Genomic DNA, 24,629 nt, shown 5'->3' on the forward strand with positions numbered 1-24,629 from the left:
GGATGCCTTTTATTTCTCTTTGTTGCTTAATTTCCTGGCTATCACCTCCAATTAAATGTTGAATAAAGGAGAGCAGAGCAGAAATTCTTGTCTCATTCCTGATCAGAGGGGGAATGCACCCAGTCTTTCGCCATTAAGTATGGTGTTCGCTGTGGGTTTTTCACAGATGCCCTTTATCAAGTTGAGGAAGTTCCCTTCTATTCTTAGTTTGTTGAGTTGTTTTTGTTTTTTTCTTTTTAATCAGGAAAGGATGTTGGGAGTTTTTCAAATTCTTAGATTATGTAAGTGTAGTCCTGTTAAAATTTTTTTTTAAATATATATAATGTAAAAAATGTGTAAAGTATTGAAATTCAGCATTTTTTTTAAAGATTTTATCCATTTATTTCACAGAGTGAGACAGCGAGGGAGGGAACACAAGCAGGGGGAGTGGGAGAGGGAGAAGCAGGCTTCCCGCCGAGCAGGGAGCCCGACGTGGAGCTCCTTGTGGGGCTCGATCCCAGGACCCTGGGATCATGACCCAAGCCTAAGGCAGACGCCCAATGACCAGGCCACCCAGGCACCCCTAGCATTTTGGTATTTTTAAAATGCTATAACAGTGACTGAGGTTTTAATTTCCTTTTAACACACTGGGATTCAAAGAGGAAAATCTTCAAAGGGCAGGGATCTCTGGCCAGAGACTTCCTGATGTTTGCAGGAAGAGGAGTCAGGGACAGAAAGAAAAACATATATGGTTGGAAAATTCAATCCTCATTAAGAGAGGCACAAAAAGGAAAGTGAAAGCTCCCTCCCTGTCCATCGGAATCTCTGATAATAGCTTTTTGTGATTCATTGGTGGGGGGGGGGGGGCCGGGACTAAAACAAAAACAATAATAAAAGGAAGAAAAAGAAAATAAGCATGTGAACAGTTTCCATTTCATTTAACCCCTTGTGTCTCTGTAGGACCTGTTCCAGCAGGTCGCTGGGGCTCAATTCTCCTTGGCCAGGAACGCAAGCCAGAGGGCCTCCTTGGAAGCAGCGTCCCTGTCTTCCGTAAGTTAAACAGTGACATCCCCAGCTGGTTCCTGGGGAAAGGGAGGCCACCCAGAGCCTGCCCACCCTCAGGGCCTGTCCCCTGGCAAAAAACTGCATGACCTGGCTGTGGTCACCTTGGTCATCTATCCTCAGAACCACGAGCATCTCCCCAGTCAGATGAGAAAGGTGGGGAGGGTTTCCAGAGCACACAGGCCTTTTTCCAACATCTTTTTTATGATAAGAGGAATACATGCTCATGGTTAGAAATTCCAAGAGCACAGAGAATGAGAACTCCTTTCTCATCCCCTCTCCCCAGAGTGAACTGAGGTACCGGGTTTCTTGCCCTGGGAGGCAGTAAGGGTAATGATCATATCCTATAGATGAGGACATCGAAGTTTGAGAAGAAGAAACTATTGAGGCCACACAGCTGAAAAGTGGCAAAGTTGGGATTTGAACTTGACTCTCCTGCTCTCGAGTCTACAAATTTCCACGAATCTATCAGAGGTGTAAGCCCTGAATGGCTCCATTCCAAGTTTGGAGTGCTTCTTTGCCCCATCCCTTGTCCCACACAGACAGGCAAATCCTCACGCCCGGATACAACACACACACAGCCTCTAAGCCAGACACACAACAATGCCCCCCATACCCACACTGGCCCAGCAGGGCACCCGCACCCCCAGAGACACACATCCATCTCTAAACCAGCACGCACACTCACACACGCTTAATCACACGTGTGCGATGTGCATAAACACACTCACACACACGCTCTCACTCCCAGAGACATGCACTTCTACGCACCCATAGACACAGATGCTGGCCCACCCCCGTCATCAGAGCCCACCCTAGAGTGGCCACATCCCCATCTTGTCAAGCTGTCTGCAGAGATCCTGCCTTCTTCTGCCCAATCAAATTCCACTTGTTTCCTAAGCCTGCTCTTGTGTCAGTGGACGCCACCTGTCCGCAGCCAGAGCTGGGCACCCGTACCTCCATGCCCTTCCCCTTCTGGCCAAGATTCTATGGCTCCTGTTCTCACCCCATGGCCCTGGTACCTCATGGAGTTTTGGTGAAGAACCGCACGGCTCATGGCGTCTGCCTCCTGAGGTTTATGGGCACAGGTATCTTGAAGGGCTGAAAGATATAAATCCAAGCCCAGAGGTAGAAGCCCAACCCCGGTGACCTTTGCCTTCTCCAGCTGCTGGCTTCACAGAATGTTTCTGAATCCCTTGCCTCAGTTTCCCCCAATAAGTTCTCAGAGGATAGAAACCTGCACATTCGGTCTAATTTGAGGCTCCCTATAAACGTAGCTCCTTAACATAGCAGGGACATGGGAGAGACTTCATGGAAACACACACTCCTGCCCCCACACCTATTTGGGGCCCCTAGGGCTGGTGCGGAGAGGGCACTCAATTGGGGGACTAGGTAGAGAAAGGAACTTCTTCTCTCCCACAGCCAGACATTAGGAAAGAATTGCTTCCTCTAAAATGTCATCTCGGGGCTTAGAACACAGGGACTGAGGTCCTTTGTGGAGGTGTGGTAAATATCTGGCAGGAAAGACTCTGAATGTAGGATTTATCCATTCATTTGCTCACTTAATATTTCCAGGGGCACCTTGGTGGCTCAGTTGGTTAAGCGTCTGCCTTCGGCTCGGGTCATAATCCCAGGGTCCTGGAATCAGAGTCCCATATCGGGCTCCTTGCTCCGCGGGGAGCCTGCTTCCCCCTCTCCTCCCTGCTCATGCTCTCTCTCACTGTCTTGCTCTCAAATAAATAAATAAATAAAATCTTTAAAATAAATAAATAAATATCTATATTTCCAGAGTGCCTACGAGGCACCAGGTTGGGGATCAGTGGGGGATGAAGAGCCCAGGCAGGCCCTGCCCACAGGGAGTGTGGGGTCTGGTGGGGGCACATGTGGCCTGAGGTTCAGGCACACACACACACACACTTGCATGTAACCACACACTGTGTTGGGATTCTGGTGCACTTGTAGCGCAGACAGGGGACCTGCCCGGCTGGGCTCAGCTTCCCCGGGGAGGAGGTGTCCAGTGGAGAGCTGAGGGCCAAGTAAAGGCAACAATGCTGAATCTTTTTCAGACCGTGTGACCTAGAAAACTAATGCATCAGACTCTGCCTCATCGTTATGGGGAGCTTGGTAAACCAAGACACTCGCCCTATATATCTGCTGAAACTTTCGGAGAACACGAGAGGTATCAGTAATGCTTTTTTTTTCTTACAGTGAAAAGTCATTTCATGGCTTTTTATCTTTTGCATTGCAAAAGCAGTGAATCTGGGGAGCACAGCTCCCCCGGGGGAGATTCTGGCTGGGGTGCAGAGTACCCTGATTTTGTACAACTCGGTGATGACTCCTGGGACTCCAAGAGTCCACCTATCCCCTGCCCAGGCCCCCGCTGGCATATCCTTATCCTCTAGGACATGAGTATTTTTTCTAGAATCTGGATGCCAGTGGGCATAAAAAGGCACTGCAGGAAACAGAAAAAAACGGTGTTTCTGTTTCCTAGATAAAACAGAAATTGGTAGGCATAACAAAAGTTCAGAGGAAAACCCGCAACTATCTGAAGATGAAAGAATTTCTGGAGGCAATGTGGAAGCTCTGGGTGGCTCCGCACTGGTGGGAAAGGCCTGGAGCTGCTGGTTCCTGTCCCTGCCCAGAATCGGGGCTCCTCTTTCCCGCCTTGGAAGCCCCATTTTGATGGGTTTGGTCATGGGACATGGCCTACAATCCTGGGTTCCAGCATTTCAGGGGCCAGAACCGACTCTTGCACAGCTGGGGAAATGCACCAGCCCGGGGTCCTCGTGGTGCACACAGAGAATGTATGGTGGGCAAGTGGAATATTTGTCTCGTTGTATTGCACCCTCCCCAAGACCCACCTCCCCAGCTTCCCTGGAGGAATCAGTGGCCCATCGTAACCCTCGAGTCTCCTCTATGCCACCGTCGGTTCTCCTCAGACCCATCTTGTCTGAGTCCCACTCCCAGACCTTTGCTCACAAGGTGCCCCTTACCTGGGATGCCCTTCCTCTCAATCCCTGCAGACCAGGCCTGTCCTTCTTTGCCTTCTTTGGCATCACTGGAGTTTTTCCCAGGGTGCTGCCTAGTTTCATTGGATAGGCTCTGATCTCTTGCTTTCTGATGTTTTGCTGATTAGCCAGGAGTCCAGCACTGTCCCATAGAAAGATAACACAAGTCACATACATAATTAAATTTTCCTAGGAGCAACACTGAAAAAGTAAATAGAAACAGTTGAAATCAATTCTAATAACATTTTTTTATTTAACGCCAAAATATGATCTCTTTGACATGTCATCAATATTATAAATTAATAATCAAATAGTTTCCGCTTATTGTCCTACTTTGTTTGAAATCCAGTTTGTATATTTCATTTACGACCCATCTCAATTCACTGCAGCCACATTTCAAATGCTCAGAGCCACCTTGTGATTTCCATGTTGGCCAGAAGAGATCTAGGCTGTATTCATCTTTGGGTTACATGTGGCGGAAGTTTACATTAGATTGTCTTAAGTGAAAAGGGGCATTGGCTCCTGAAACTGAAAAGACCAGGCACGCATGGCTTCAGGCACAGCTAGATCCAGGTCGGTACCAGAAGACTGGAGAGGGGAGGAGGAGGGACAAGCGATGGGAAGGGGAGGCAGCCAGAGTCGGGCTTGGATTGAATCCAAAGAGGGCTTCCAAAGAGTCCTGGAGTATCAGGTAGAACAGGAAAGCCATAATCTAGTCCTGTGGATATGTTCAAAATATTTAATGACAAGTATGGCACCTGCCAACAAGAACAGACAACAGCAGGCTGTTGGGTTGGTGGACTGCAGGGAGTCAGGAGTGAGGAGGGGCCAAAGTGGTGGGGGGACACACAGGGCAGCCCTGCTAACCAGCTAATAGGGCAGTAGCTTACTCCGGTACATGGATGTGGGCGTAGGGAGTGTGCCAGGAGACTAGTCAGGGGGCCTAAACCTCAGCCACTGCATCTCCCCTCCCCCCCTGCTCTAAGCACTCAGCCTGCCTGAGAGAAAGCCCTGGGCTGGAGGGACCCCAAGCAGAATACAAAAGCCTTTTAAGCTGGAAGAGGCAGAGCAGATGGGGTCAGTGAGGGGACCTGGAGGTGCCTGAGCACCAGATGGGCACGAGGAGCTGATGTGCCCATGCAACGGGCTGGACATGCGGGCCAGAGATGAAGAGGGGAACGCAAGGGGTCATGGGGGCCTCACCTGGGGAGGCTTCCTGAGCTCCACCATTGAGGGACAGAAAACCGGCTTGAAGAGCCTGGGGAATTTACTTGTCCGTCCGTCCATCCATCCATCCATCCATCCATCCATCCTTCTATTCATCCACTCATGCAGTACTTCTTTATCAAGCTCCAGCTGTGTCACAGGTGCTGAGCTACCTGCTGGGAGTAACTGGTGAACAAAATGGCCAAGGCTCCTGCTGTTACAGAGCACAGAGCCTAGTAGGAGAGAAGCATGATCAGCAAAGAAGCCAGCCAATTAGCCCAGAGGCTTTGCATCTGCAAGAAGGAGGCCAGATAGAGAGCAAACAGGTGGTAAGGTGAGGGGCCACTTGGAGGGGCCACTTTCGCCAGGGTGCTGCGGCCAAGACATGGAAGCTGACACGGAGCAGGAGCGATGAAAGGAACCAGTCCTGCATAAGCTGGGGAGTGGGGGGCGGGAAATGGCTCCACAGAGGGAATACCAGTGCCAGGGCCCCAGGAGGGAACATGCTTTGTGCACTGAAGAAACAGCAAGATGGGGGTAGGGGGCTGGAGGTGGGAGGCCAGGTTAGAGAGGTGAGCAAGGCTAGTTCTAATGCGGCGGTTGGTCGGGGTCTGCTGTGGTCGTGGGGATGCCTACGACAGTCTCTGCGCAAAGTCAGTTTGGCAGCTGAAGACTTGCCCCACAATATCCACCAGGGGCCAGAAGCAGCACAGGGCTTTGTTTTTCCTAGGCTAACACATAATTCTCTGCAGGCACTCTACCTGCTCGGCATGCATTAACTCTTTCATCTCTACAACAACCCTTTGAGGCAGATACTATTCCTAAATCCATTTTACAGGTAGGGCAACTGAGGAACTGAGGAACAGAGAAGCTAAGTAACTCCCCTATGGTCACAGAGCTAGCAAATGGCAGACTGGTTCCAGAATCCACAGGCTGACACACTCAGCCAAGCTGCCTCAAGTTAAAATAGGCTCTGTGCCCCTTGCTTATCAGAGTGGTGACCTACAGGGTCCGCTCCATTCCTGGGGTTCTCTTTCTAGGGTGACCCGAGGCTTTGGGGGCATGATAAGTGGTCCAGAGAAGTTGGAAGTGAGCTCCTGGCCTTTGGTCCCTTCTGGTCACCACTGTCCACATGATCCATTCAAAATCGGGAAACTGGGCCATCTACCTCTGACTATGCCAAGGCTGGACCTGGGTGGACTGAGACATTCCCATCCCATCGCATCAGAGATCCACGCCTGCTTCATCCACTTCACCCCTGGGCTCCCCACTCAGGAGGCCGGGATGCCCAAACCAGGGCCTTGGCAGGGCTTTGGGGCTGGCGCCTGATGATTTCTGTCCCCCCAGCTTTGCCAAGGAAACCAGAGCCTGAACACAAACACTTGGTCATGCTGCCTGGCCTGGCTTGCTGGGAAAAGCCTACCCTTTCTTTTAAGTCTCCCCCGAGAATAAAAATAGGAGTAAAAATAACATCACAAAGTTTCGCTGGCCATTTGGCAACCTTCATTGGGTTTTGTTGTTGTTGTTGTTACAGAAGACAATGTAAAGAAAGCATCTATCACAGTTCTAGGCCCCCACTAGTACTCAAGAAGGGGTCTTGAGCCCGAAAAATCAGGCTCTACTTATCAGCTGGGTGAATCTGGGTAAGTTACCTGGCCTATCTGAGCCTCATTTTCCTTCTCTGTGAAATAGGAGCGGTGACGACCTATGTTGTGGTACCATTACGAACATCAACGGAATGGGTGTAAAAAAGGCACTCATAAAACTCAGCTTCCTGCCACTCTTTCCCCAGGCAGAGGTGGTGATGTGTTCCAAGGTCACAGGGATGCTAGGATCCCCCTTTCGGGCCCCTCGGCTGGCTGAGCACCAGCTTGCCAATTGGCCTCTGACTCCATCCACACTAATTGGGGCCAAGCACAGGAGGAGCCAGGCTGGGGCATCCCCAGGTGCTGGTGGACTTCCCAGGCTGAGCTTAGGGGACTTTCCTCTTTCAAGCTGGACAAAGGCCCACAGTGGGGACTGGGTGAGGCCTGTCCCTCTATGGTCCACTGCTGATATCCAGGCTGCTGATAAGGGGGAAAATGAGGTAAACAGGATCTCTCCTTTCCCATTTTTGGTCTTGGAGGCCTGAGCTACCTGCTTTTAGGAATGGGATCCTAAAAGCCTTCCTCCAGGCCAGGAGTCTGGAACCTGAAGAGTGTGGAGGGAGGACAGCTGACCATCCACCCAAACTCAGAGGATAGGGCTGGAGTGGAGCCCCAGCACTGACCCCCAACCAGCGAGCGCTTTCTCCCAGCCAGGCCGGGAGGGCAGCAGACAGAAAGGGGCCGGCTTGGGCTCCAGCAATTGCCTGCCCGTTTTCTCATCTCTAAAATAATACACAGTATAAGGCATGAGGGAGGGGGGTTCCAGAGGACCCTGACAAGTCATTCAGACTGTCTGAGCCTTAGCTTCCTGCAGTGGGGCAGGAGTGGGGAGCTAGCAGCCCCTATCTGATGCAGTTGCCTTAAAGAGAAGTTGTGAGTACCTGGTAACCTGGCCCCTCTATGGCCTTAGTGACTTTCTGTCCCATCTCTGTGTCCCGTCTCTCCACATCTGCACCCCAACAGGCACTTCAGCCAGCCAGCAAGGCTAGTTCTTTTTACCACCGAAACACATCTTGAATCTTGAATTCAGCCACCTTTTGCAGTCTTCACTTCCCTGGTCTAGCCACTTCATCTCTCATGGCCTTCTCCCTGGGCTCTGATTTTTCTCTTGGCTTCTCACATCCACCCTTCACACAGCAGCCAAAGGAAGCGTTTTCAAAGGATCCAGTTAGGATCACTCCCCTGCTTAAAGCACTCCAGTGACACCACCACGCACAGAAGAAAATCCAAACTCCTCTCCCTGGCATCGTAGTCCTTGTGATATGAGCTTCAGCCTCTTCCATTCATACCCCTCCCCCAATGGCTTGCTGCGCCTCCAACAGATCACACTCCTCCCTGCCTCAGGACATTTGCATTGGCTATGCCTTCCACGTAGAATGCCACCAGCTTTGATTTTGCTTGTTTCTCCCTGTCCAACTCAGTGTCACCTCCTCAGGGAGGCCCTCCTTTACCACCCTTCCCATGAGAGCTCCTAGTCATTTCTGATCATGGTTAAAGGAGTTTTTTTTTTTTTTAAAGGTAAAACCATGATTCTCATAGAAATATGAAATGAACACAAGTCAAACATTTCATGGAATTCATTAATTCTGAGGAAACCAATAAGATGTTACAACTGGTTCTAAGGAGAATTCAAAGATACCTGTATGGGGTGCCTGGGTGGCTCAGTCGGTTGAGCCTCCAACTCTTGATTTCGGCTCAGGTCATGATCTTAGGATCCTGGGATTGAGCCCTGCCTAGGGCTCTGAGCTGGAAGGGCATCTGCTTGGGATTATCTCCCTCTCCCTCTGCCCCTTCTCCTCACTCTCTAATAAATAAATCTTTAAAGACACATGTATACTGGCAATCAGGAATGATGAAATGAATTTATAAGTAGATGGGGAAAATGGTCAGTATCCAGAAGACAATCATTAATTGCAATTCACCCCGACAAAATCCACTTGCATCTCTATGGACGAGATTCATTTGTATGTAGAAGTAATGGAAAGCCCTATCAAATCAGATGGCCAGAACTGGTGCCCCAGACAGGATTGCTGGTTACCTTACAGGATACCTGGTTACCTTACAAGTTTCCTGACACATCCTCTGTCCTGCACTTATCAACACCTGACCTTCTTTGCCATTTTGCAATTCACTTATTTCTTCTCTCTCTCCCTTCACCCCATGCTTGAATGTATCTTGAGGGCAGAAATTCTGTTGTGTAACAGCATCTAGAAGTGTCTGGCACATAGCAAGTGCTCCCTAAATGTTTGTGGATGCCCTTTCCAGTGTCCAGGGCAATTTGTATTTCAGGAAGATACAAAAGAGGTTCTTGCTGAACCCAGAGAAATAAATTCTGACAGCCAATGAGGAGGGGGCATTTGTGGGAAGGAAAGGGGATGGGGAGGTTCATCACCCGTTAAATAATCAGGACCTCTGTGTAGCCCAGAAGCCACACCACCCCTTGACCTCCCAAGCCCTGAGGGTCCGAAAGGGACCTGAGCCCGGGGTTGGTAGGGAATGTTCTCTGGCTGAGGCTGCTCTGTGATACCATCTTGGGTGAGTCGGAGGGCACTGAGGGGCAAATGTGACTCCACTACTCACAGTCTCTGAGTCTGTCCCCTGGACTCGAGGGTCGAGGGTCGGCTCACAGAAGTCACCCTCAGTCACCTTTCTGACCCACGTTATGCACAGCCAGTCAGGGGCCCAGCCTCGCCAGAACCTCTGTCTCCTGTCCCTCACCCCCCACCCCTTCTTGCCTGCCTTTCTTTAGGAGCTGCGTCTTCAGGGCCTCGGGGGAGCCTGCGAACTGGGGCGTATGACCTCCTGGGAGGGTGGAAGTGCCCTTTTCCCTCCCGGAAATCGCCTGGAGAAAGGCGCCCTCGCCGCCCTTAAGTCTTCTGGTCCCTGGACGGAGCCAGGGGCGTGAGTAAGTCTGGGGTTATGGAGGGAGGGGGCGGAAGGTGCTGCGGGGGTGGGGATCTGCTTCCCACCGAGGCGGGGTGTGGGGGTGAGGGGCGGTGGCTGGGGAGGAAACGTGAATCACCACATGACAGAAAGCAGGAAGAGGGAGGCGAGGGAAGGATTAATCCACAGACATTTCCTGCGTGCCTACTGTGTGTCAAACCCGGTTTGGGCTCTAGGGACACAGTCAGGAACAGAGCGGGTGTCCCGCTGTGCCGCTGCAGGACGCGGTGGAACCCCGAGTCTGAATAAATGGCTGTAACACACATACAAATGTGAAGTTGCAGTTTGGACAGATGTTCGGAAGGAGAACGCGAGATGCGTGCGATCAGACCTTGCGATAGCCGGATTTCACCTGGTACGGGCGCCAGCAAACAGATCTCTAAGCCAGTGCGGGAAGGCGGGCTTGACTGCTTCGTGCAGGAAATGCACAAGGAAGTGTATGCAGAAATGCCAGGGTGCTGGCAGATACGCCAAGTCTCAACGTCGACTTGAATCGTAAATGAATGCACGCATGCACGAGTGCTCGGCCGGGGCACGAATGCCTGCGGGTCGAAGTGAGAGTTCTCCATTCTCCAGCACGCTGCGCGCGCCCTCTGCCGCCACCTCGGCGCCTCGCTCCGCCCGTCCTCGTCCCATTTCGCCCCGCCCCTTCGAGCCAGCGCGCCTTTCTAGTTCTTCCCAACACCCAGCGCGAAACAAAGCCCGCCCTCCTCTCTCCCCCCGCCCACTCCCTTTCCCTCCCCCGCCCCGCGTGCTGTTCGCTACGCATGCGCACACTAGAGCTATTCCGAAGAGGTTTACTTGCAAAGCAGGGAACGAGCAGTCAGGATGGCCGAGCGGTCTAAGGCGCTGCGTTCAGGTCGCAGTCTCCCCTGGAGGCGTGGGTTCGAATCCCACTCCTGACAAGAGCTGATTTTTGTTTCTCACCAACAGCTGTAGATCAGATCTAGGTGATACTTGACACATTCTGATAGCCTCCGTCTAATCTTTTTTTTTTTATTATGTTATGTTAGTAGCCATACATTACATCATTAGTTTTTGATGTAGTGCTTCATGATTCATTGTTTGCGTATAACACCCAGTGCTCCATGCAATAGTGCCTTCCTTAATACCCATCACCGGGCTAACCCATCCCCCCACCCACCAGCCTCCATTTAATCCCTTTACGAAACAAGTATTTCCTTCTTAACAGGCATTTTCTTCCTAATGACATTAATTTGACTTTGGAATGTAAAAAGAGAGCCCCAATCTGTACCGCAGATCCCTTTTTAGGGAAGTCAAACGTACACGCTCCCCTCCAAGGTTGCGGGAGGAAAAGGGCAAAAGGCAGGAGTTGTCAGAAGTGGGATTCGAACCCACGCCTCCAGGGGAGACTGCGACCTGAACGCAGCGCCTTAGACCGCTCGGCCATCCTGACTTCCTGACAGCTTTATTGAAGTACTCCATGTAGTTGCTATTTCCATGCCACGCGCCTCGAAAACGAGTCGAGCAGTTGTGAAGAAGGCGGGCAGCTCTGGGTCTGGACGGGCGGTCTTTGTCGTCCGCAAGTAAAAACCACCCGTGTTGCCGAGACTTACTGTTAACTTTCAACTGATTCGGTCTTTTTTCTAGGTATGTGTTAAGTGGAAACTCTGTAGCCTGAGCAGAAACGAAAAACCAGTGTACCTTGCCATCGATCGAAAATAACCCTAAAAATAAACACAATGGAAACGAAACTATATTGTTAAATTCTAGCCACTCGCCAAGGTTCGGAACCTGAAGATGTGATGTTATTTTTAACGACTGCTATTATCCGTGGCAAATGTCGGGACTATTGCTGGGCCCCTGAGGGTAGTGGGGGGGGCGGTTAGACGATTCTTTTTGGAAGGGAGGGGCTCTGTGATGGACTTTGCCGTGAGCTCCTCAGGACTGGAAGCCGTGGGAAACGGGATCCCATTCCACACCTGTTTAACTGGAGTCTCATCCAGAGAAAGTTGGCTTTTATACCTTTTTGATACATTGAACAGGGGAAAAGTTGGAGGCTGTTAAATTTGGAGAAGAGACCAATTATCTGTCTACAAAAGCCTGATGTATACAAGGGTTTGAGATTGTGTCCGTCTATCCTTCTTGCTCCAGGAACTGGGGTTTGAGGTGGGCATGCAATGGGTGGGTAGTTACAGAGGAAGTTTTCCATAGAAAAAAGAGCTTGGGGGCGTCTGGGTGGCTCAGTTGGATAAGACTCTGCCTGTTGCCGGGGTCATGATCCCAGGGTCCTGGGATTGAGTCCGGATGGGGGCTCCTTGCTCAGCGGGCAGCCGGCTTCTCCCTCTCCCTCTGCCTCTGCCTGCTCCCCCTGCTTGTGCGCTCTATCTGTCAAATAAATACATAAAATCTTGAAAGGAAGGAAGGAAAGAAAGAGGGAGAGAGAAAGGAAGGAAGAAAGAGAGGGAGAGGGAAGGAAGGAAGAAAGAAGGAAAGAGAGAGGGAGAGAGGAAGGAAGGAAGGAAGAAGGAAAGAGAGAGAAAAAGAGAGAGAAAGAAAGAGAAAGAAAGAAGAGCTTGTTGGAAAGGAAACAGGGTGCCTGCATAGATAGTGATATCCCGGTCACTGGAGGCATTGAAGACAAGGCTTGGATAGCCTCTTGGGGGAAAGGCCAGTGAGGGGATTGGAGAGTCCCTGTATTTGTGGGGCTCCCCAGCTGAATGCCGGAAGATATGTCATTGTGGTTTTGATTTGCATTTCCTTAATGATTAGTGGTGTTGAGCATCTTTTCATGTGCTTGTTGGCCATGTGTATATCTTATTTGGAGAAATGTCTGTCAAACCTTTTGCCCGTTTTTTTCACTTTGTTTTTGTAATTGAGTTGTAGGGGGTTCTTTGCATATACCATAAATTAACCCCTCGAGTCAGATATATGATTGACAAATATTTTCCCCCATTCCATAGGTCACCATTTTACATATTGTGTCCTTTGATGCACAGAAAGTTTAATTTTGATATTGTCCAATTTACTTATTTTTACTTTTATTTCCTGTGCCTTTGGCGTCATACGCTAGAAATCATTGCCAAATCCAAAGTCATGAAGATTTTTTTCCCTATGTTTTCTTTTAAGAATTTTATAGTTTTAAACTTAATGTTTAGGTCTTTGTGTTGCCTTTTTTTTAAATTTTTTATTTACTCATTTGAGAGAGAGAGCGAGAAAGCCAGCACAAGCAGGGAGAGAGGGAGAGGGAGAGGGAGAAGCAGACTCCCCGCTGAGCAGGGAGACTGATGCGGGGCTCAATCCGAGGACCTGGAGATCATGACCTGAGCTGAAGGCAGACGCTAACCATCTGAGCCACCCAGGCACCCAGTCCTTTTTTTTTTTTTTTTTTGAGATTTTATTTATTTGACTTTGACAGAGAAAGACACAGCGAGAGAGGGAACACAAGCAGGGGAGTGGGAGAGAGAAGCAGGCTCCTGGCTGAGCAGGGAGCCCGGATGCAGGGGCTCGACCCGAGGACCCTGGGATCATGACCTGAGCCGAAGGCAGCCGCTTAACGACTGAGCCACCCAGGCACCCCGTGTGTTGTTGCTTTTTAAAAAAAATTTATTTACTGGGGCGCCTGAGTGGCTCAGTCGTTGGGCGTCTGCCTTCGGCTCGGGTCATGATCCTGGGGTCCTGGGATCGAGCCCCGCATCCTGCTCCCTGCTCCGCGGGAAGCCTGCATCTCCCTCTCCCACTCCCCCTGCTTGTGTTCCCTCTCTCGCTGTGTCTCTGTCAGATGAATAAAATCTTAAAAAAAAAAAAAATTATTTACTTTAAGTAATTTCTACACCCAATGTGGGGCTTGAACTCATGACCCCAAGATGGGGTCACGTGGTCCTCTGACTGAGCCAGCCAGGCTTGGAGTTAATTTTCACATATGGTGTAAGGTAGGTCCAGCTTCATTTTTTTGCATGTGGACATCCCATTTTCCCAGCACTGTATGTTGAAAGACCGACCTTTTCCTAGTGAATGGTTTTGACACCCTTGGTGAAGCCATTTGACCATATATGCAAGGGTTGTGTGCACTTTTTAAAAACTGTTTCCTTGGAATAGCCTCATTTTTAAAACTGTAATAAATGTATTTTGAGAGGAATGTTATAATATGGCTATAATAGGACACCTGCATCATTACCTGTAAATAGAAGGTCACAGTAAAAATAAGCATAATGGGAACAAACCCCTGCCATTAAATTCTAGCCAGAATCTTTGCTCACTAAAAAGAGATGAACAGAATTAGATGTTAAAAACATATCAGCACCGAAGGAGCCTTTCTCGTTGGCATAATTAGATTGGAAGCGAAGTTAAAAACAAAATGCTTGTAATGAAGCACCTGAAGTATTTGATGACTGCCCCTGGACCATCAAAAATTACCTCACATTCTGCACAAAGGTCATTCCTGGGGAGGTGCACTGCCCTCAGATCCTAAAGGGGGGGTTCTTTCAGTGATGCCTATTCCCCAAGCCTCTCCCACCACTAGTCCATACCTTCTGGGATGGGGACTGCAATGGACTGAAAGATGCTCTGGTCTCCATCTCCCTCTGGAGAAGGTAGGAAGGGGCCGAAGCAGCTGGGCCAGAAATGGGAGGGAGACGCAGTCAGGCCTGCCTCTCAGGATTCCTGCTGGGGATGAGAAGCTGTAGACATTGATTCTAGTTCTGCTGATGTCTGTAATTCAATTGGTGACCCTGGGCAAGTTTCTGCCCTTTCTCCAGCTTGTTTACTCATCTGTAAAACCAATGATGAGCAGCCAGTTTGGAAAACAGTTTTGTCTTATAAAATGGATGATACACATACCATAGACTCCAACAATTCTACTCCTAGGTATTTATGCAAAAGAAATGAAAACATATCTTCACACAAAAAAACCTGCATGTGAATGTTCATAGCGGTTTTATTTATTTTTTTATTTTTTAAAGGATTTTATTTATTTGACAGAGACAGAGAGCACAAGCAGGGGGAGCACAGGCAGAGGGAGAGGGAGAAGGAGCCTCCCCTGCTGAGCAGGGAGGTGGATGCAGGGCTTGATCCCAGGACCCTGGGATCTTTATAGCCACCCAAACTGTAAAGTACCCAAATGTCAATCAACTAGTGAATGGATAAAGATATTGTGGTATATCAATACAATGGAATACATTCAGCATTAAAAAGAAACAATCTACTTAACCTATGCTCAACAGCATAGATGAATTTCAAGAGCTTTATGTTACATGAAGGAGCTTTTCACAAAGGACTACTGTATCAGTTTCCTCTTGCTGCTGTAACAAATTATCACAAACTTAGTGGTTTAAAAAACCACAAATTTATTTTTTTATTTTATTGTTTTAAATATTATTTATTTATTTATTTGACAGAGAGACACAGTGAGAGAGGGAACACAAGCAAGGGGAGTGGGAGAGGGAGAGGCAGGCTTCCCGCCGAGCAGGGAGCCTGATGTGGGGCTCGATCCCAGGACCCTGGGATCATGACCTGGCCGAAGGCAGTCACTTAACCAACTGAGCCACCCAAGGCGCCCCCCAAAGAATTTTTTTTTAATTACTTACAAAGCAAGTCTCTGCCATTTCTACATATCATGTGGTAGTGAGGGAAGAAAACAAGATATGCTAGGAGGAGCACCTGGCTGGCTCAGTCGGAAGAGCATGCTATTCTCCATCTCAAGCTTGTGAGTTCGAGCCCCACATTGGGTGTAAAGGTTACTTAAAAAACAAAACAAAACAAAAACTTAAAAAAAAGGAGACATAAGCTAAGATACTCAAACTCTTCTCAGTGATCACCTGGAGGTGAAGGTGATGACGGAGCAGAAGGAAGGAATGTGAGGACAAAGCACAAGCTGACCTCCCACAACCGCCGTTCTCACCTCGACCCCCCCCCCCCCCCCCCTTGGTGGGATATGTGTGACAGTCCTCCAGGAAACTTCTAACTTTTTAAAGATTGTATTTATTTAATTTGAGAGAGAGAGAGAGAGAGAGAGAATGAGAGCACGAGAGGGAAGAGGGTCAGAGGGAGAAGCAGACCCCCTGCCGAGCAGGGAGCCCGATGCGGGACTCGATGCGGGACTCGATGCGGGACTCGATGCGGGACTCGATGCGGGACTCCAGGATCATAACCTGAGCCGAAGGCAGTTGCTTAACCAACTGAGCCACCCAGGCGCCCCGGAAACTTCTAACTCTCTTAATGTTAATGCTTTGCTAGAGGGAAAAACAACCTTAGCTTGATAATAGCAAGGCCTCCAGTATCTTGAGGGTCTTCTTTAGCATATGAAAGTCCTTTAAAAAAAAAAAAGATTTTATTTATTTGACACAGAGAGAGAGCGCGTGCGCAAGAACTCGAGCGCACAAGCAGGGGGAATGGCAGGCAGAGGGAGTGGGAGAAAAAGGCTTCGCAATGAACAGGGAGCCCGACATGGGGCTTGATCCCAGGACCCTAGGATCATGACCCATAGCTGGTCAACCAACTGAGCCACCCAGGCACCCCTATGAAAGTCCTTTTAGACACCTCCCTTCCTTACCGCCCCCAATTACCAAGTATATGATCAGTCACCCCTCAAAATCCCAGGTCAGCAGCTCCTTCTGCCCTTGGGTCCTGTCCCTGTAATTTAATAAAAGCACCTTTTTGCACCACAGATGTCTCAAGAATTTTTGCTTGGCCCTCAGCTGCTCCAGACTTCACCAACCTTCCAAAATACATCAAAGGTACAGGTTTGGAGATGTGTGTGTGTGTGATGTGCAATGAAATCAATTAATGAATTAATTATGCAATTGAAAATAAAGACATTAGGGCGCCTGGGGGGCTCAGATGGTTAAGCGTCTGCCTTCGGCTCAGGTCATGATCCCAGGGTCCTGGAATCGAGTCCCGCATCGGGCTCCTTGCTCTTTGGGAGCCTGCTTCTCCCTCTGCCTCTCTCTCTCTCTCTCTCTCTCTGTCTCTCATGAATAAATAAATAAAATCTTTAAAAAAATAAAGACATTGAACCAACCCCATTGCCCTGAGCATAGGGCCATGGAAAAGTGTTTAATCGATAGTTGCTGATTACTATCAGTACCTCCCAGAGTTGGCTTCTGGAAGCTGCTTGTTGGATTAGCCCCAGGGGAACTTTTATGAATTTTTTAAAAAATTGTAAATCAGGGGCGCCTGGGTGGCTCAGTTGGTTAAGCGACTGCCTTCGTCTCAGGTCATGATCCTGGAGTCCCGGGATTGAGTCCCATATCGGGCTCCCTGCTCAGCGGGGAGTCTGCTTCTCCCTCTGACCCTCTTCCCTCTTGTGCTCTGTCTCTCATTCTCTCTCTCTCAAATAAATAAATAAAATCTTAAAAAAAAAGTCTTTAAAAAAAATAAAATAAAAAATTGTAAATCAAGGGGCGCCTGGGTGGCTCAGTTGTTGGGTGTCTGCCTTCGGCTAAGGTCATGGTCCCAGGGTCCTGGGATTGAGCCCCGCATCGGGCTCCCCGCTCTATGGGAAGTCTGCTTCTCCCTCTCCCACTCCCCCTGCTGCGTTCCCTCTCTTGCTGTGTCTCTCTCTGTCAAATAAATAAATAAGATCTTTTTTAAAAAATTGTAAATCAAAAGATATAACTGCCCTCCAAAGTTTTTTTTTTTTTAATAATAAAATCCACCCCATTACCAAGGGTTTAAGAACCAGGTGAACTGGGCCCTGGCTCCCTCCTGAACCTCATCTCTCCCCAATCCCTTCAGCTCATAATCTTCTGTCCTTCCTCAAAGACCCCAAAGCCTTTCCTGCCTCAGGGCCTTTGCACATATGGTGGCTTTCTCCACTGGATTCCTATTCATCCTTCAGGTCTCTGTTTAAATGTTTATACTTTCCCTGACAACCCCCAACCCTCAATTATTCTTTCCCATCGAGCCCTGCTCTTTTCCTGTAGTAATACTATCACAATTGATAATTATCAATTTATCTGCAGGCTTGTATATCTAGTCTGTCTCCCCCATCAGACTTCCTAAGGGCAGGGTCTCTGGTTGGATGGCTCACAGCTCTGTCCCCAGTGCCCACCACATCCAAGGTACACATTAAACATCTGCTCAGTGCCTGAATTCCCACTGCCTCTCCAGCACGCTCCCATCCTACCCCAAGGGAGGGAGGCTCAGCACACAGTAGGGGCTTGACCAGAGTAGGGAGTCTTTATAAAACGGAGGAGAACTGAGACAAAGGCCATGTGTTCTATGTGGAGATGGCTGGCTCAGACCCCAGGGAGGGGGGGCAAGCCTGGGAAAGGACAGGCATTCTTGGCCTTAACCCCAGCTCTGTTTCCCCCACCCCATCCCAGAACTTCTAAGGCACCAGTGGAGACTCTGGGTGGGCGGCAGTTTCCAGCCTGGGGACAGGTTCCTTCCCACTTTTTCTGACTGAGGGCGAGAGTGAAGTTGGTCTGGAAGAAAATGTCAAAGTAAAAAAACAATGCAGTGATTGACTCTTGCTTGCTGCCATTTGAAAGGAATGAAAGTGGGATTAACCAAAAAAACAAAATCTAAACCAAAACCAAAACACTCTACTGTTTAGATGCTGCCTTGGAAACAATCATCTTACTGTTTTCTGTGTCATAATAAAATTAAAGGTTTACCCAAGAGCCTTGTGCAGTGTACAGGGAGGCTGGTCTCTGGGTTTGCAGCTACCAAGAAGCATGGCTCCTTTCTAGTGCCCACTGCATGTGGGGTTGGGAGGAGGGTCTCAGGTGCCTACAGGGAAGGGGTTGAACATTTAGGGGTGGGTAAAGGGCTCAGTCATCATCAACCAGTGATATTTTCTATCAGACATTGGCCATCAGATCTTGTCCCTCTCCTGTTAGAAACCCACCAGGCCTTAGAATAAAATATTAACCTCTCCCTTCCATTACTGAGTAGGCAGAATAATAACCATCCAAAGATATAAAACCCTATCCCCGGAATCTGTATATTTTACTTTATAAAGAAAAAAAGGATCTTTGCAGATTAAGGTTCTTTTTTTTTTTTCTAAAGATTTTATTTATTTAGAGAGAGAGAGAGAGAAAGCAGAAGCAGCAGGAGTGGGGAGCCCAATGCTGGATTTGATCCCAGGACCCTGGGTTCATGACCTGAGCCAAAGGCAGACACTTAACTGGCTGAGCCACCCAGGCATCCTAAATTAAGGTTCTTGAGGTGGGAGGTTATCCTGGATTACCTGGGTGGGCCTTAATCCAATCACAGGTGTCTTTCCTAGAGGGGCCAAGAGAGATTTGATCCATACAGAAGAGGAGATGGCACTGTGATACTTGAGGCAGAGATTGGGGAGATTAGGTCATAGGTCAAGGACTGCCAGCAGCCACCACCAGAACTGGAAGAGAAACAGATTCTCCTCTAGAGTCTTCAGAGGAAGGCCGGCCCTGCTGACACCTTGATTTGGGCTCACTGAAACTGATTTCGGATTTCTGACCTCTAGAACTATATGGGAATACATTTGTTTTTTGTTTTTTTGTTTTTTTAAAGATTTTATTTATTTATTTGACAGAGAGACACAGCCAGAGAGGGAACACAAACAGGGGGAGTGGGAGAGGGAGAAGCAGGCTTCCCGCGGAGCAGGGAGCCTGATATGGGGCTCGATCCCAGGACCCTGGGATCATGACCTGAGCCGGAGGCAGACGCTTAACGACTGAGCCACCCAGGCACCCCCCCTTTTTTTTAAGACACCACAGTCAGTGGCAGCCACAGGAAACTAAGATCATCTAAATAGCCCTATGGGACCTGGTCTGCCTACCTGTTGAATCTCGCCCCTTGCTCATGTTGCCTCAGTCCCACCAAGGATCTTTCTGTTCTTCAAACTGTCTAGCTTCCTCCAGCCCCAGGGCCTTTGCACTTACTAAGTTCTTCCCTAGGCAGACCCTACTGATGATTCAGCTCTCTGCATACATGTCACCTCTCCGAGAGGTCTTCTCTAACCAGTTTATCTAAAAATTGCCTCCTGGCCATCTCTGTCACATCTCTCTATTTTATTTTAGTCACAGCATTTGTCACTGAGGTGGTTTTTTCCTCCCAGTCTATCACTTATCACTCCCAGTAGAAAGTGGGATCTGAGAAGCGTTGCCTGGCTTGTACCTGCTGTTTCCCCAGGGACTGGGATGCGGCCTGACATATAGTAGAGGTTCTGCAAACACTGGTTGATAAATAAACCGTGCAAGCCTTTACGGCCTGAAGAGAGAGAGAGAGAGAGAGAGAGAGAGAGAGAGAGAGTGTGTGTGTGTGTGTGTGTGTGTGTGTGTCCGCGCGCGTGCGCGCATGTTTCAGGGTGCAGGTGGAGTAAAGAAACCGTAACTCCAACATCATCTCCCACCTTGTGAGTGCCCCCCATGCACGCCCTCGCCACGGTGTGCCAGGAGTTTCTGTGAGGTGAGGTCCTTCATCTCTCCATATTACAGACGAGGAAACTGAGGCTCCATGATCTTCTAAGTTACTGCTTAGTATGTCCAGAAGTGAAGACCACATAAACTGAGTCACGAGCAGCCTCAGCTGACTCAGAGCCTGACCTCCCTGGTGCTCGGTAGGTCGCCCGGGACTCCTGAAGAGTCGCTGCACAGAAAAGCGGATCGCGCTGTAAGGAGAAACTTCAGAGAGGCGCCCTAGAGGCCTCCGGGAGAGGCCTCGGAGTACTGCAGCCGCGTTTACCTCGGGCTTGGAAGTGACTGGCTGGCAGGGGGCGGAGCAGCGGTGAAAGCCGCGGCGACGCTGAGGGAGGGTCCCTGGAGGTGGCTTTCCCTAGGAGAGAAAAGCGCGGCGCTCCAGACTGGTTGTGGAGGAGCCATCTCATTTACCGCGGCCTCAGTTTTCCCGTCTGGAAAGTGGACGCGGCCACGAACGGCTCGAGGGGGGAACCGGCCGGCGGCGAGCGGAGGGTTAAAGGGGCGGGTCCCGCAGGGGGGCGGGGCCGGGGCTCGGCCGCACCTGGCGGCAAGCGGCTCTCCTCCCCGGCGCCGCGTGTTGCGCGGGGTGCCGCCGCGGGAGCCGGAGACCCCGGCGAGGAGCGGCTCGGCAGCCGGCACCCACCGCGGGAGGGGCGGCGGCGGCCGGAGCGACGTCGGGAGGCGAGCGGAGCAGCCATGGCCGAGTTCCCGTCGAAAGTGAGCACGCGGACCAGCAGCCCCGCGCAGGGCCCCGGCGCCTCGGTCTCCGCGCTGCGCCCGGACCTGGGCTTCGTGCGCTCCAGCCTCGGTGCGCTCATGCTGCTGCAGCTGGTGAGCGCGCGCGGGGCCGCGGGGCCGCGGGGTCGGGGTGGGGGGCGGCCGGGCCGGGAGGGCTCGGGGCTGCCTCGTTTGCTCCCAGAACACCCTCACCTTAGGCTCCGCCGCACCGCGCCTATCCCCGGGGCGCCTCCAGGACGTACGTCCCCGAGACCACCCTGGAAGCCCTCTCACCTCGAGACGTCCCCATTGCCGTCCCCGCGAGCACCCGTGTTCAGGGTGCCCACTCTCGCACGCCCCATCATCCCCCGAGGTGGTCACTGGAGACCAGCCAAAGGAGCGCTCACAGACGCACAGTCACTGCGCACAATTCGCTTTCTCAGCCTCTGTCTCTCTCTGCCAGCACAATATCCCCAGCCCTCCAGGACACCCAGCCTGAGTGAAGCGAAGTCCACTCCGAGCGGCTCCGCGTGGCCGCGCCCCAGAAAGCCCCTTTTCTAAGCGAGAGGACGCCTCCGTTCCGGCGCATACATTTAGGCGCGGCCCTCTCGGCTCCCGTGCAGGGACCGGGCTTTTCTGGCTTCCCCTGGGTGCCCCACCGGGTTCCAGCCGGTTTGGCCGGCCCCGCGGGGCCGAGATACCGCACCCAGCGCAGGCGGGAGGGGTTTGTGGGAAGCCAGAGGCAAGGCTACGATGCCTCCCAGACCCTGGTGCAGAAGATCCCAGCAGAGTCGGACCAATCGGAACACCCTTCTCCCCACACAGCAGTTTCAGGCCTGGCGATGTTCGCTTTCTTCCCACAGTACCCTCTGGTAGGTCAGGAAGCTGGGTGGCTGCCCCTGTGGGAGGATTCCCCCGGGAACTGAGGTTCCAGAAGACTTAAGGTGGAACTGCAGGTAGGCCAGGATCCATTTTCTTTTAGGGCATCTCCGCCGCCCCCCTCCTGCCTGATCCTGGCTGGACTGCCAGGCTGGAAGGCTGGGTGATCTGAGACCCCCACCGCCCGTGAGCGCCTGGCCGCACTGGGTCAGTGGTAGCTCTGGTTTCAGGATTTCACAAATCTCTCTCTGGGGGGCCCCCCACCCCAGCCTCAGACTCTCTTGGAGGGGTTTGTTTAAAATGTAGATTCCTGATCCCCACCCCCGGAAGAATATGTGGAATTGTTATTTGAATCTCAGGAAGTGCAGCCCAGAAATCTACATTTGTAATATTCTCCCAGAGTTGTTTTGGAGATTCCCGGGGTGGTTAAGAGGTCCAGTGGGGGCCTGATTTAAATCTGCAGGTAGGTTTGCCCCTGACCCAAGCGGTGCTGCTGTTCTGGGCTCCAGGACAGGACGGTGGGGAAGGCACCGGGGGAGTGGGAAGGGATCGTCAGGCCTTGGTCTGAAAGGGCAGAGGAGAGGGGGGTGAACTTGGAGTCCAGGGAGGTTCGTGGAGGAGAGGGATCTTTTGACTTCACTGAACTCTGGCAGAGGAAGGGAAAGGGTGTTCAGGGTTGGGAGAGTGCTGTGTGAGCCAGGGCTTGAGGATGGGCAAGTGGAAAGGAAGTTGCGGATATCAGGTGCTTGAAGCTGAGGGCGCCGAGTGCCCCGGGGAGAGATGGGGATCTTGTTCTGTTGGCTGCCTGGGGGTTTTGCAACCGCGGAAAGATCTCCGCTGGGCTCTGCGGCGGACGGTGGGGTGGAGCCTTAGGCTTAGCTCTTGGTTAATGGGACCTGAGCACTGGCTTTTGCGTTTGAACAGTGAGAAGTGGAGTTGAGAGGAAGGGGGCCCTGCTGTGCCTGCTGGGACCTGGGTAGATCCCTCTGGAGGAGGCTGCTGTGTCTGATTTGGGGGTCCCTGTGGGCCCAGCAGCCCAGTCCTGAATATCTGGGTCCCATTGCACAGATACGAACCCTGGGCTCTACACAGGGTGTAGGACTTGCCAGAAGGCCTTGCTTGGCACTTAGGTCTCCAGACACTGAGGTACTGGGTGTGAGGGGGGTGGCCTTCCTTTGCCCCCCTCCCCCTGCAGTGCTTTTGGGGCTGAGGGTGGGGGGATGAGGGTCTCCCATCAAAGGTCTGAAGACCTGTCCCTTGTAGTGCCTTAACCATCCTACCTGTGGGAGAAGCTGCTTCCTGAGCTATGTCTCTGGCCACAGGTAGTTCCAGTGGACAGCTTCTTGGGTCCATAGGGGGCTTTACCCCAACAGGCACCACCGTCTGCTGGGAAGCCATAAAAACTCTCACCAGTCAGGTGAGAACTAGGCTCCTGGTTCTTTGGCAAGGGCTTTATATTCTCTGTTCACCCCATTTTATAGGTGAAGAAACCGAGACTCAGAGGTCAGTTCTTTGCCCAAGATCTGAGTGATAGAACTGGGATCTAAGCCCTGGGTGATCTGACTTTTCTGGCCCATGCTTTTAATTACCACACTCAGCTGTGCTCCCACAGGGCAGAGGGTGTGGTGCTTTTGAGGGAGTGATGGAGTGGTCATCCCTCCCAACCCCCTAAAAGGCCGAGCACCTACTCTCCAAGGGCTCTTGGTCTGAGGGAGGTACCCAGAGGATGAGCTTTCTGCAAAGGGGTCAGGGAAGGCTGCATGGAAGAGGTAGTAAATGGGAAGCTGAAAGCTAATTCTTTGTTTCCCAAAGGATTTGGTGAAGAGTTCTAGCTGTGGTGGGAGGAGGGAGGTGGGGTGGGCAGAAGGCCCCAGCTTCTTGGGAAGGAGATGTGTTCTTTGTCTGATATTAAATGTGTCCTGAAGGGAGCCTGAGTGGCTCAGTTGGTTAAGCGACTGCCTTCAGCTCAGGTCATGATCCTGGAGTCCCGGGATCGAGTCCCGCATCAGGCTCCCTGCTCTGCAGGGAGTCTGCTTCTCCCTCTGACCCTCTTCCCTCTCGTGCTCTCTATCTCTCAAATAAATAAATAAAATCTTAAAAAAAAAAAATGTGTCCTGAAGAACCAACTTCAGTGTTTACTGATTTATCACCCCCCCCCCCCAACACACACCCCCCATTTGGTTCCAGAAAGGACATTAGATGGAATGTGATATTTAGCTACGTACAACAGGAGTTAAAGTCATATGTTTCTAAAAGTTGGTGGTGTGTGCAGAGGAGGGGGAAGGATTGACTTAAGGAGAGCCAGAAAGAGATCATTGTCCTAGCAATCTATAGCAAGCTTAAGGCCTTCGATTCTGTGTCGAGTTTCCTAGCATCATAGGCAAAAAGGGAAACATGATGAATTTCTGCAGATAGTATCTAAAAAGCAAGCAGGCAAGTTTGATCTAGAGACAACTCGTGGTCATAAAAATCTGGAGGTTTTGATGCTTGTATAAGGTCACATGGGGTAGAGTGGCAGTCAGAATTTGCACTCAGATCCAAAGCCTGGCTCTAGCTATGCTTCCTGTTTTGTTGGTATGGGGTGCAGGTTCTTGGGGGTGCTTTGGAGGGGAAAGGGAAGGGAGACTCCTCAGGAGCCAGGGCCACTAAGGAAGGCTTTCCGACAAAAGTGGGCTCCAAAGGGTTTAGTTACAAGGAAGGAGGTAAGAAGGAGGTTCCGAACAGATGAACCTCAGATTAGCTTGCCTCAAAGCCCTGCAGTCAGAAGGCATCCCCGAGGCCACAGGTGTAGAAGCCCATATAAATGGTCTGTGGCACTCGGG

General features: G+C 50.8%; 1 protein-coding gene and 2 non-coding genes across 4 annotated transcripts in view; 2 read left to right on the forward strand and 1 right to left on the reverse strand.

The window, feature by feature from the left end:
- The first annotated feature begins 10,666 nt into the window (after positions 1 to 10,666).
- TRNAL-CAG (transfer RNA leucine (anticodon CAG)) lies at positions 10,667 to 10,749 on the forward strand. Its single transcript has one exon. It is a non-coding gene; the product is annotated as a tRNA-Leu (tRNA).
- Positions 10,750 to 11,178: 429 nt separating this feature from the next.
- On the reverse strand, positions 11,179 to 11,261 carry TRNAL-CAG (transfer RNA leucine (anticodon CAG)). The gene has a single exon. It is a non-coding gene; the product is annotated as a tRNA-Leu (tRNA).
- A 9,347-nt stretch (positions 11,262 to 20,608) lies between these two features.
- Positions 20,609 to 24,629, forward strand: part of PLLP (plasmolipin) — a 49,440-nt gene continuing 45,419 nt past the window's right edge. The window contains exon 1 of one of the 2 annotated variants that reach the window (XM_073880264.1): positions 20,609 to 21,042. In XM_073880264.1, coding sequence (XP_073736365.1) covers positions 20,908 to 21,042 — 135 coding nt within the window. In that variant the 5' untranslated portion in view covers positions 20,609 to 20,907. The remainder of the gene's footprint in view (positions 21,043 to 24,629) is intronic. The other variant, XM_025889149.2, reaches the window with a different exon arrangement.

The sequence above is a fragment of the Callorhinus ursinus genome, unplaced genomic scaffold (assembly GCF_003265705.2).
Source record: "Callorhinus ursinus isolate GAN/ISIS: 27379988/994484 unplaced genomic scaffold, GSC_fseal_2.0 scaffold37, whole genome shotgun sequence".
Taxonomy (NCBI): domain Eukaryota; kingdom Metazoa; phylum Chordata; class Mammalia; order Carnivora; family Otariidae; genus Callorhinus; species Callorhinus ursinus.